General features: G+C 41.5%; 1 protein-coding gene across 1 annotated transcript in view; it reads left to right on the top strand.

Annotated features, from left to right (window-relative positions):
* lhfpl3 (LHFPL tetraspan subfamily member 3) overlaps positions 1–11398 on the top strand; it is a 23388-nt gene extending 11990 nt beyond the window's left edge. The window contains exons 2-4 of the mRNA XM_031858876.1: positions 7806–8036; positions 8706–8763; positions 9856–11398. Coding sequence (XP_031714736.1) covers positions 7806–8036; positions 8706–8728 — 254 coding nt within the window. The 3' untranslated portion in view covers positions 8729–8763; positions 9856–11398. The remainder of the gene's footprint in view (positions 1–7805; positions 8037–8705; positions 8764–9855) is intronic.
* The last annotated feature ends 2035 nt before the right edge of the window (positions 11399–13433 follow it).

Consider the following 13433-nt stretch of genomic DNA (forward strand, 5'->3'; position numbering starts at 1 on the left):
CCAAAATATCCACTTTACAGCCCACAAATCCCCTTTTTCTGGTCATCTCTGCAGGTCTAAAGTGCAACCGCATTTCCTGTCCAAAGAGCCAAAACAAAACTCGGATCCATTAGATCTGCTTCTCAGCAGGACGTTTCATTTCCGACATCCCGCCCTCTCCTCAATCAATACCCTCCTAGTGAACGAGGAAGCCGTTTGATGACTGCAGCGTTGTAGCATAATACAGACGTGACATCCAGAATGTATTACTCTCTGTGGCCTCAGAAGAGTTAAGGGCTGCAGTGGGTTGACTGATGGGGAAACATGACAGCTGTTATTGGGTAATGACTCAAATCTGATGTTTATCTGCTGAAATACCTTCTGAATGGGACGAACTGAACCGAAATCCGTTCATGGATCACAGTAACGAGGCGTCTCGTCCCGCTGGTTTCCCTCCGAGGTAGACGCCTAATTACGACGATCACAACGGCGGTATTGAGCTGCAAATGAGGAGTTGCACCCTGCTGTGTGGAAAACATGACTAACAATGTTATACATTGGGAAACATATTGGCGGGGGGATTGAATCAAAGAAAGCTTCGTGAAAACTGGGGACAGACGTAGAATCCAAATGAGGTTTGAGCTCGAGACGACATCAAGAGGCTCCGGAGCTCTTGTAGCGCCACAGCGGAGGTTTGTTATTTGATAAACTTAGCAGGGGGAGTGAAGAAGTGGGAGTGTTTACATCCCAGCGGACTCACTTATTATTACGCTGGAGGAACAATAGAGACCTGAAAGAGGAGACTCTCCGTTTTTCGAGGGTCACGGATCAGAAATCACGGACTCTTTTTTTGTGTGTGTGTGTGTGTGTGTGGAGAGAGGACGTGTGTTGCTTCGGTGATGTTCGCAGACATCCCATTAATGCTCTTCCTCCCTCCGAGCTTGCCGGTTGCCATGGATACGCCTCTCCGTGCCGCTGCTTGCTGGCAGCTTCCCATCGCTCTCTCGCTCTCTCCACGAGATCGCCAGTAGTGAGCTGTTCGGGTCCTTAAGGAGCTGCCGAAAGGAAGAGGAGGCGACGTTTGGCTGCTTCCCCAAAAAAAAGCCAACTGCTTGCTTCAGGTCACAAACCACAGGTCAGGAGATCATCAACATCCCCCCTCCCCCCCGGAGCAGTGAAGCATGACAAGTGGCAAGATGAGGGCTTCTCTTCTCACATCGATGCAATAGTGACAACAATGGAAGCAGCTTGACTACCATCAGTCTCAAGTTTTGAGCCAAAATGGATGAAAATAAAAGCTCAGAAAGATTAAGAGAAATATACATCTGAAAGTCTTTGATGTCTGTGTGTAAAAAGGTCAAAAGCTCCAAAACAGCGAGTCAATAAACTGTTTTTTGACACAATCTTGCACTGACCCACCCTTTGGTTGGACGTGTAGTTTTAAAGGTTTCTCTACTGGTGGATTTTCCTCAGTAAGACAGAGCTCTGTATATTTTCTGTCCTGCCCTCACATAATCATCAGTGCTGCAGAAAGAGAGCGAGACAGAGAAGAGGGAGGGGAAAAGGCTTGAAAGACGAGAAAGAGAGGAGAACATGTACTCCCTGCCATCGCCGCAAATCAGAGACACATTAGAAGTTGCTGAAACGAAGTGGAGCAATCCCCTCGGCTCGACTTCAAAGGCAGCCGGTTTTTGGAAGAGGAAAATAAGGACAACCGTTAAAGATTCAGAACTGCTTGAGTTGAGTTCAAGAATGCCGTCGCCAACATCTGAGGAGGCAGAGAGAAGAGAGAGCACTTCAATGAAACAACGGTTGATCAAGTGTGTAACGTAGAATTCTTCGGATCACAAAATCTTTTTCCTCGCCCGCAAACTGTTTTCTTCCTCGTCTGTCAACTGCTAAGCCTCACAAACATTGTCGGGGGGGGATTTTAGCTTTACTGACAGCGAGAATACAAGGCTTAACACATGTTTTCCTTCAGTCTGGGATGCAGCGTTCATCCTGTTTGGCAGATCCGTCTCAGGTTCACCAATGGGAGCTGTTGAATAACGTGAACACCTGTTCTTAATCGCCTCCTGATAGGTTTGTGGGAAACTTCCTGAGAACAAAAGCTGCTTCGTGTAATGTTTATACGTGAGGATATGGTGCTCATATGGGGCTTTACTCATCAGACGAGACGGAAGGGAGAAAACACTTGTGTCACGCTACAGCGCTGACACTCATCCAACCAGCCGATTGGATCCTCGGTGTGGGGGAGCGACCTCCCACTCCCGAACATATTCTGTGCTCAGAAGAAAATCAGGACGCTTTGATTAAAGCTCGCTTTGAATACTCAGAAGAAGGCTGTTCCAACTAGGACCGACTTCAAACGAGACAGGCAACCGAATCTGAGGCGACATCAGTGTTTGGATGCAACTTCTGAAGTCGTCTCCTGTGTGCTGTAACGCAGCAGGAGGGCCTCGTGCAAGAGGAGGAGGCGTCTGAGGGAGGAAAACAATACCGCCGCCCAGGAGGATTATTAGAATAACTTTTATGCAGATTATGACTAAAATAAGAAGGCTTTGTTTCTGTGGCACTGCCACGCCGAGGGGTTTAAAAACGGGCCGCTGGAGACGTCTTAAAATAATCCCAATTCACTAAGTTTTGAGCACATTCTCACATCCTGAAGAAGCTTTGAGACATTAACTTACATTATTTAGCATTTTCTTTGAAGGAGTAGCAACGTTTCCACATATGTTTAAGTGGTTTTCCTTTCGAGTGATGCATCTCTTTGTTACTGTAGACTTTATTGTGTGATGCACAAAAACAGAGAACTTTACAGGCAGAGCAACAGCAGCCTAACTAAGGGCGGCTGAGTTTCTGCTATTACATTAGGTTTAAATAAAGGTGTGTGTATCCTTGAACCACGGTCAGATGTTTTTCTTTGGATAAATGATAAAGCAGTAATAATATAATAACTTCTACAGAACTGAGCTGCTTCCCTCTCCACTCAGAGATTATTAGATTGGAAATTTTATCCTCAATCAATTTTACGGCACTCTCTTCTCCACGGACCATCTCCAAACTAGCTCGTCTTTGACACGGAGTTAAATTTTATTTAGCTTTTCAATAAATTGAATGAGGACAGCCTAATTGCTGAGGTCATCCTAGGGAATAAAATAAAGAGTGGATTACGTGTTTTTTTTGCCCCGACTTGAAAGTCAGTCTGCTTTTATGTCTTTGACGTGTGGTTTCTCCGTCTGTGCGCCTCCCTCTGATCTGACGGAGGAGCGTGGTCTCTCTCGGGCTGCGTTTTTTAAACGGCCACTTTCATTCCCTTCACGTCTCAAACGGGTTGCATTGGGATTCCAATCGTGTAACCCGTGTTCCTGCCGAATCCCTCCAGTCTACCTTTCTAATCCACACCTGAGAATGACGCGCGTATCTTACAATATCAATAACTTTTAGATTCTGTGCTCAAAAATCTCATACTCATCCTGATCTTGCAGTTCATTTCTGTCTCTTTTTACACAAACACTGCCACTGATGTTATTTTAAGCCCAAGCTCCTCTTTCCTCTACTATTTTTTTCCTCATTTCCTGTCTTTATTCTTTCTTTCCTTCTCTTCATCTTCAGTCGGTGCTTCATCTTCCTCGCCTCTCCTTCTCCCTACCTATCATCCACAGTGACGACAGAAACATGGTTCTCGTAGGAGTTGGAGAGGGAAAAGTCTTTTGTTTTCCGCCTGTGTGCTGGCGTGCATACAGGGTGGCCCAGAGTGACCCCGGTCAGTGTCTAAATCACAGGGAACTGTTGTGCAGAGTGGAGCAGCTGAAGACAGTTGTAGCTGAGTTTTCAGCACTGCAGCGTGTGGACAGCTCCTTCAGGATTACAGCGTTAGCGGGGAAGTTCAGCCTGATGCTAAATTGAGTTAGCGACGAGATATTCTTATCCTCTGTAGTTTCCGTCTTTGCATTACAGACAGTGTTGCTGGTAGATTGGTTTGTTCAATATCGGGCCATGTATCAAATATTGATAGTATTTGCAGTGTTGGAATAAGAGCTGTAGCTACCACTGAGGATCCTATTTTATAACTGATGACTAATGACTTCATCCAGTATTTCCAGACCTTATGCATCTATAAATTGTACCGGGGTTCGACTGTAATGGTTGCCAGGTTTCCATTAGCAATGATTTTGAGAAACTGGCAACCAATTCTGACACTATTGGACTTGTAGAATGAAGTGTAACACTTATTAGATTATTATACTATGTTTCAGATTGTTTTTGCTCTGGTGAGCTTCACATAATGTTTGCTCACAGTAAAGGGCTGGACTGATGTTTTTGCTTTAATTATTGTCTAAATCTTGTATGTACACACATGGGTACAATTATGATTTAATGTTGGCTCGTTGTTTGTTTTCATGAGCCTGATGAAGTGCTGAACAAAGCATGTTTCTCATGCCAACGGTAATAAAAGATCCCTGATCATGTAGCTTTTTATTGGCTGACTATGCAGTGCAGTCTTTTCTGACTTTTGTGTGGACCTAAGAAGTGTTAATGAGTATGGGGGGTATATGGCAGGATATGTGTTGCAAATCATGCTTCCTTTCCTGTCTTATCTCTATACACACACACACACGCTTCCTCAGTCCTCTGTGGAGTAGAAGGGATCAGGTTGGGGGGGGGGGTAGTAGAGAGACAGGTGTTTCGTCCTCACCTTCTTGCATCTGCTGGTTTCTGCCCCAATTAACACCCATTAATATAATTTGTTATGGTCCACCTTGCTCAGTGCAGACGGTATGAGCTCTCTAACTCCAACACACCGCTACATGTGCACACCTGCGCATGCACTCACACCGCCTCGGTGACCGCGAGGTTTAAAGGAACATAAATCGCACAAAGCAGACAGCTGTGTGTGTGTGTGTGTGTGTGATAGCATGTGGCGTTTTGACACAAAGGTTTACACTGTGACGCCTCCTCTGATTGTCCCAGCTGTCGCTGCCAACAGCTGTCCGCTGGGAAGTTTTCAATTGGAGAGGAAGTGTGTGTTTAGCGTGCGTGTGTGTGTTTGTTTAAGAGAGAGAAATCAAGGGCATCCAAATGCATGATGGGGATGTTTGAGAAACTTTATTGGCAAACTTATTCAGTGTGACCATCATTTGAACATTTTTAGTCTTCAAATTGTCAGTAAATACTGAAAAATGTCTTATTTTCCCGAGCCCAAGGTGATGTCTTCAACTTGGTTGTTTTGTCCGACGAACAATCCAAAATCAAAACGTATATAAAATATTGAATTAATAAAGCAGCAAATTCTCAAAACTTGGAGGCAAATGTTTGGTATTTTTATCTGATAAAAACTTTAAAGAGCAACTGAAGAACCCTGAAAATCTTGTTTTTGCCGACTGCACTGATGTAGAAGTGTACTCCAGGGTGTGTCGGTACACTGTGACATCACCACTATTAACCACTATTCGACACTATTAAGTTCCTCTTTAAATATAATAATTATTACATTAGTTTCAATCAATTTTCAACACTATTATCTTCTCATCCTTAAATTCACCTTTACTTCAGTTGAATTAAAAAAACTAACTAATTACTGTCGAGGAATCCAGAATACTTCATCTGTTCAGCACTGACTCGACCAAAGAGAAAAACACGCCTGAAGTCTCTCTAGTAAGGAGATGAAAGAGGAAGATGTAGCGTTGATCAGTAATTGACCTCCTCTTCCCCGTGTGATGAAGAGTCGTTCTCAGGAGTCCAGTATGAACTTCAGCTCATTACGAGCCACCTCCTGCAGAGTTGGAATACTACCACGATGAATGAAGCTTGTTTTGAATATTTCTGAACAGCTTGTGAGCTCAATTTTCAGTCGACCTAAATCATTTGAAGTGTTGAACCCAGATCTCTCGTTTTCTTTCCTACGAGTCCGAATGTTATCCTGAGCTTTTAGGTTGAAAACATCACTCATTTAAAGAGCAGACATGATTCCTCGTCTTCGTTTCGTGGTGTCTTTTGTTATTCATGGCGGCGATTGTGTGCAGGCTGCTGTGGCTGCAGGGATGTTGAGATGAGGAGAATCTATTTATCGGGCGATGAAGAGGCTGACCCCGTTGGCTTACCCCTGTCGTTACTGCACATTACGCTGTAGCTGCATGTCATTCGTAGGATTGTTTGTAGCTACACGGCGTAGCTTGCCCCCAGCCTACTTTAGTGAAATTTGGATGCTGTTTTGGGGATATCTTTTTTTTAGCTTTGCTGATAACAGGAAAAAATGTCATGTCTGCTGAAGTTGAAAGATTAAAGTCAGTACGTTTTGGAAAACGTTTAGGTATAGAAGATGAATGGATTATAATGAGATCAGTCAGTGAGAGGAATTACATTTCTTTTGTAGTTTTATGCAAAGAGTGAGGACGGCATATTTAGCTTCAGGTCGACTTACACTTTGGCTTTCGTGGCATCAAACCCACAGCTACTGGAGTCTGAAGCACCGCAGCACAGAAATGGACATTTTAAGGCCTTTTAGATGAGTCAGACAGACCCGGCGTCTCTTTCATGTCCTGTGTTGCGGGAGACTTAAGATTTGCCTTTGAGACAGTGTGCAATTCAACTTATTCTATTAATATTACAGCTGCCTGCAGGAGCAAGTTGTTTACAGGAAAGAGAGCACTGACTGTGCTAAATCCTCTAATATGAATAAAAGGAAATCAACACTAATACGCCGTGAAAGTTTAGAGTTTAGTGAACATGAAAAACCATTTCCTGAAGATCCGAAGAGTCAGAAATTAGAATTAAGACATCCTTACGTGACACATTTTAAGCAGCCCGACTTCCACTTTAAAAGGCATGAATAAGCCTGTGGGTTTAAGGCTTTAGCACTAAGCAGTAATGTAGATGTTCCCCTTGTTGGCAATTAGTTTTTCACATATTAGAGAAATGTTTTCTTGTGAATTTCACAGATTACATCCTCTGTGGCTTTCTTTCAAGCTTTCTTTTAGTGCCATTGTACTTTCACACGGTGTGCAAATTCAACTCAAAATCCTGTCACGATCCTGTGTTGACTGGGACCTGATGCTAAAGAAGATAATAAAACCGGTCATGTATCTAATTTTGAGCAAATTTGAAGTCAAAGATTAAAAGGAATTATATTATTATTATTATTAGACATACAAGCTGTGTCAAAAAACTGATGGTTAATAATACAGCGATTATCTCTCCCTTACGCAACCAAACGGGGAACATTGTGTCGAATAAAAATAATAAGAAAAATAAATGTATTACAAAGAGCCACTGTTGCTTTACACACTTTTCTTTTCCTCCCTTTGCTCAGAAAACATTGATCTCTAAACTCAGGAAGGCTGCAGGAAAGTCAATAGACTCGGTGCCTCCTGGGAAATGTAGGTGGAGGATGTGGAGTAGAGTGCTTCTACATCAATACTGGCTATTATTACAGTAGCTTGTTGCTGCTTTTATTGGTAAAACTGTGAGAGCGATGTCTGGTTGTGTTTAACTTATGACTAACAGAAAAACAGACACGACCCAGACACTCATGTAGTCATCCTTCCGCTGGATAAAGGTCTCTTTTGGTATTATGGCCGCCACAAAGAGAGCGAGGCGGGGGAGGGGGTGAGACGAGCAACGGGGGGGAGGGGGAGTAAAGGGAAGGAGGGACACAGGTCACCGACATTTCCGGAGATTACCCGTTTGCTTAATCTGCTGGCAACGCAACTTTGTGGGCTAACCTGACACACGCACTTGAGTTTAAACTCAATGCAGCGATGGAATGTATCCAAGTCCGATGAAGACCTTGAACCCTGACCCACCTTTCTCTCCTCCTGATCCAGGCACATGTCTGATTCTGGGCTGCATGATCTACCCAGATGGTTGGGACAGCGACGAGGTGAAGCGGATGTGCGGCGAGCAGACGGACAAGTACACGCTGGGCGCCTGCTCGGTGCGCTGGGCCTACATCCTGGCCATCATGGGCATCCTGGACGCCCTCATCCTCTCCTTCCTGGGCTTCGTTCTGGGAAACCGTCAGGACAGTCTGATGTCTGAGGAGCTGCTGGGAGACAGTAAGAGGATACGATCTTAATGGCTCATCGATGGTAGACACAGGCAGTGCATGGTAGACTGCAGGTTGCACTTTTTTTTGGGAATAATGCAGTTGGTCATGAAGATGAAAAGCAATGAGAGGAGCGATGCAGAGGGAGAGAGAGATGGGTGACTGAGAGGAAGGGTTAATTGAAGCCTGGGGATGCTGGACAGAGTCATGAATTACTAATGGCTGTTTACACAGCTTGCTGCCAGCCTGTCTAAATGAATCACAGCCACACTATCAGCCGGGACCCAGACGCCTGTTCACCCGCATAAGCAGAAAGACTGCGAGGAAGAAGCTATTATCAACTGGGAGAGGGAAGGGCAAGACGGAGAGGGATAATGAGCAGAGGAAGAGGATGAGAGGAGGAAGAGAGATGTGCATGAAATATGAGAATGAAGAGTGGGGCATTCATCAAACAGAGGACGAAGTTTAAATAGGATGTTTTCTTATCTTGTCATTCAGGAGGATGGATTGTGACACCTGTCCAGAAACACCAGAGGGGTGTTTTAATTGATGCATCCTTTAGACTCTAAAGGGGAGAACTTCTGTGTAATACTGCCCCCTGCTGGTTGAAAAGATGTCAGTCATTGTATCCTCTCAGTACTAAACTGATTTCTCTCTTTTTTTTTTTTTCCTCCCACAGAGAGCGGCAATAACGCCATATAACATCTGTTAATGGTGAAGCAGCCGCAAACACACAGGTAAGGATCAATAATCAATCTTATGTTCGTACCTCTCAGGTAATAATTAAAATTGTTCCCATTGCAACCCACGTTTTCATTTTAATGTCCGGCTTTCTCCTTTTATTCCCTTTAAGGCACCGAAAACTTGGTTTCAGATCATTTATTTTCCCATAACATTACATTTCATGACTAAATAAGCAACAATCAAAGTCATTCTTAGTTATTTATTAAGAGTTAAACATTTATAAACTTTTCCTTTTTATTCCCCTCAAGTAGCTTTAAGGTTAAACAATCCTCTAGTTCCACACTGATCAATTGCTATTTCAAAACCTTCTCCACTGTATAATACAACATGAATATAGTCACGTAAAAGACATACAATTACATCATAACTTTAGCTTGAAAAGGTCGATCAAATTGAGTGAAATATTCAAACCGAAGACTATATTGTGTTATGGCTGCACCGTGCTATCAAGTGGCAGTATTGTAGCTTTTGGATTTTCCCTAGAATTAAAAATAAAGTTCTGTAGGTTTGAGCAAACAGGAGTTTGTAATGACCCACCATGTTTTTAGGAGTGCAGATACAACATAATTACTGCAACCACATGCTCCTCAAGCAGTCTGTTATAATCAATATAATTATCAGAAAACAGTAGTAATCAGTATGATGATGATATTCATCATCAGGTAAACATCATTTAATGACTTAGTTATTTTTGCACTATTTTAATCAATGAAATTGATGTTTAGATTTAACATATCAAACATGTATTTGTTCTTTATCTGCAAGTGGCTTCCAGCTGATGCTGTATTCATGAATATGAATCAGATACTTTTGCATTTTAAGTAAATAATAGCTGTTAAAAGCATATTTGTACAATAACTGGATGGTGTGTGAGTGAGTACATCATGGGGCTCCACCTACTCTCTATTTTCTAGAGATTTCTTTTTAATTAAAAGCACTGAAAACAATATAAAGCATACATATATATATACACACGTTTTAGGCTATTTATTGGCTCAAACAATTGGCTATAGTGTAAACCAGAGTAATGATCTATATCCATCCCCCACTGTTTTAAACTAAATTAATTTCTTCTTTGCCTGCAGGTCTTGCTGCCTAGACGTGATGTTACTTCAGGATCCAGCTTCCCTCTCGTGGTCCGACCTGTGGCTGGGATGTAGAGCTGAGGTCTTGGTAAAGAACAGATCAAAGAAGAGGAGTGAGAGGAGGTCTGGAAGAGGCCACACAAACCTAGGTGGAGACCAGGATGCTGCTTGTTCTCTCTGAAAGCTCCCCCCTGTAAAATAGCCGCCTCCATTCTTCTCAAACCGCTTATTCTTGGAGGATGAATCCTCAAAAAGACCGTCTCAACTGTATGTCACTGCGTCATCTTACATGAGCTCTTCAAACTGACATTTTTTTGTCCGTGTGGATGTGGGGAAGGCTGTCGGTGCTTAAGTTCAGCTGAAAGAATATATTTAAAAAGGCTCTTCATGTTTTTAAATTCATCTCCAAGATACACACCACGGAGCGACGGCCGCTCAAATCAAATCAAATCATCCAGACTTTGACCGACACAAATAAGGACTTTACAGACTCGAGGTCAAAACTGTCAGATCTTCTTTCTTACCAAGTCAACAAAGGAGTTTGGCGTTGACACTGGTTGACCTTTTGAAACAACGGCACTGTTTTGTTATAATTAAATGTTTGATGTGATAGAATCAAAGGTAGTAAATAGAAATTTTGCTGCTGACAACTTTGCAAAACATGTACTAAATAGGAGAAAAATATCAAGTCTTATAATCTGTGTATACGTCCTTGTATTTTGTCTTGACTTTGAAATGTGCACTTTGAAATGTCAAGCTATTGGTCCATTATTAGTGTGTGCCATACAGTATCTCGTAATCTGACAGTATTGTGAAGTACGAAAAGCTAAACTGAACATGAATAGAGGCTGAATATGTTTGTTTTAATTGTCATTGATGAACACACGGGGAAACCTTCACAGTTTGGGATACATGCTTAACTTTATTGCTTTCTGGCGGAGAGTTAGCAGTTGCATGGATAAGAAGATTACATATTGTGGCCAAACGGTGGAATTTCAATTTTTTTATACTCCGAATTCAAACTTTTTTGGGTCTTCATGGGGACTCTGTATCCGGTTCTTTTTATACACCCATGCCTCTAAAGCTCAACAATAATCATATCTAAGTTGTTAAAACTGTACAAACGACAATTATCCGTTTTTAGCTAGCTGTAAAACACCATATTGCTGCCTTCACACTAGATTTTGTAAATTTTTACTTGTTTGCTAGTGTTAAGCTAATTGGCTAACAGAGTTGGACCAGCTTGAGTGGTATCAATCATCTAAGCTAGCTAACTCTCTGCTTAAAAGCTAATTAGAGTAATTCCTGAAATGTCCAATACCCTGAACAGCTTTTTGAAACAAAGTAGTTTTGAGTGTCGCACAGCAACATTATAATTGTGAACGTGCATCCTTTGTTATTATTCCCGTTACTTCAGGTGGTTACCATGTCGAGCTGAAGGATTCTATATGGGTCTGTTCTGATGAATAACTTATAATATGGATTCAAAGTGTGAGACATAATAAAGAAATGACCACATTTGGTAAGGAATGTGTGCAATACAGTTTAAAGAGTTAATTTTTTTTACATTTATTTATATAAAGAAATACACTTTATAACTTTGTCATATGTCTTAAAGCAGGCAAATGTCCACATACTTTTCTCTACTTTTGGTGTGGGGTTGTTTTTCATGGTTTGGGCTATGCAACATTTGGGGGAGGGCCATTTTCAATGTACACTTTCTGCAATCCCAGCCTCCGAGCAGAAGTTTGCAGATGTTAGAGGTGCGCAGGTTGACGCAGTAGCTGAGTAGTGCGTGAAATCTAAGCTGTTGAAAGTGTTGAATTGGGCCGCAGACGAGTAAATTATAATTTCATGTCTTCATTTTTCATATTCTTTTTTTAAACATTTTATATTATACTAAAGGCCGCTATGATATTTTTATAACATTTTATTTGCATAATGTAAGATGTTTTTTTTATTGTAATTGTAAAATGTTTCAAAAAGCCATAGTATAATTAATTTAAGTTATTTTTGAAGTTACTTTTTAAGTTACTAAAACAGTCACAGTATATTATGTTAAAAAGTCAAAAACAGTCTCAGTATATAGCATGTCGAAAAAAGTAATGCAATCAGTAGCAACTTCATTAGAATTTCACAATCATTTATTACACATTGTACAAATTTGAATAATGCAACGTCTTTGACGATTGGACTCCATCCTGAAGGAAGACAATCGAGGGCTGGAGATGCTGAGGTCAGATGAGGCATAATCCCGCTGGAGTCCAGCCACTGGGCGTGGTGTTGATGAAGGGAGTTGCTGCAGAGTTAAAAATGGTCATAGTATAGCATGTCGGAGAAAGTCAAAAACAGTCATAGTATATAGAGCATGTTGAAACTAAGTCATAAAAAGTCATAGTATAGCATGTAAAAAAAGTCTTAAAAACAATGATCGAAATAGAATTATTTCAGCTCTAATGTAGTAATTTGAAGCTCCAACCTTGTTCGTGCAGTTCGTAGTGTCTGTGTTCTTCACATATTTCTAATCTGCTCGTTTACTTTCCCTTTCCACTGAAGTATCGCTGCCCTTAATACATTGAGCAATGAACCAATTTCCCAAAGCTAATTTCTACAATTGTACCTGTAAGATAGCTAAAAATACCAAAACATTGCCATCTAATTCCCAATTATTTCAATTCACAGAGACATGAAAACATTTTTTTGTCTCTGAGCAGAAGAATTGGGAAAGAGAGAACAGTGTGCAGGTTCTTTTTGTACAGTTTTATGGATGTACATGTGCTTGATGGGGATTGACTGGCAATTGCAAATGTCCAACACATTAACCAACAATACTTTGGATATCAACTACAAAATATCCGTTATTAATAGAAACCTTGAACTCACCGGGAAGAACATTTTGCCGTCCTTGAAGGTTTCCCTTCTGCTCTCCTGAAGGCTGATAGCCGAGAGGATATTCGTCAAAGACACAGACGGTAGAGACGGCGGCATGAAATGTTCCCAGAGACACATGACACAACAAGTTGTATAAAACTGTCATTACAGTGATTTATTATAATGAACCATGAAAATAGCCAAACAGTGCAGTGTCTGTGAGTCTCTCCCCTCCACACAAACATACACTCACACACACAAATAATAATAAAAAAAAAGACAAAGTTGAAGAGAGTCCAGAGAGGGAAAAAAAATAATTAAAAAACAGAACGCTACAGTCACAGAAACATTCAGCTTTGCCAAGAGGAGCGTACATATTTACAACCATATTTCAAAAATGGGATGGGAGCGAATTGTACAAGCATAGAAAAGAAAAGCAGCGAATATTTACAACTGGTTCCTGGTGAAAGCTGGAGTAACCACCTATACATTAAATTACACTTTCTACAAATAACCATTGATATTCAAAAATAAACCGCTAACGTCCTACCTGTGGGCGAGGCCACTCTGCCTATCTCTGTAGACTACAAGCACTCGTTACAAGAATTCACGCACACACACTTTCCTCCTTTAAACAACCATACTCTTTCACATCCTATAACACACACACACACACACACACACACACACACACACACACACACACA

The sequence above is a fragment of the Anarrhichthys ocellatus genome, unplaced genomic scaffold, assembly GCF_004355925.1.
Source record: "Anarrhichthys ocellatus isolate YVR2014 unplaced genomic scaffold, GSC_Weel_1.0 scaffold21, whole genome shotgun sequence".
In the NCBI taxonomy this organism is placed as follows: Eukaryota; Metazoa; Chordata; class Actinopteri; order Perciformes; family Anarhichadidae; genus Anarrhichthys; species Anarrhichthys ocellatus.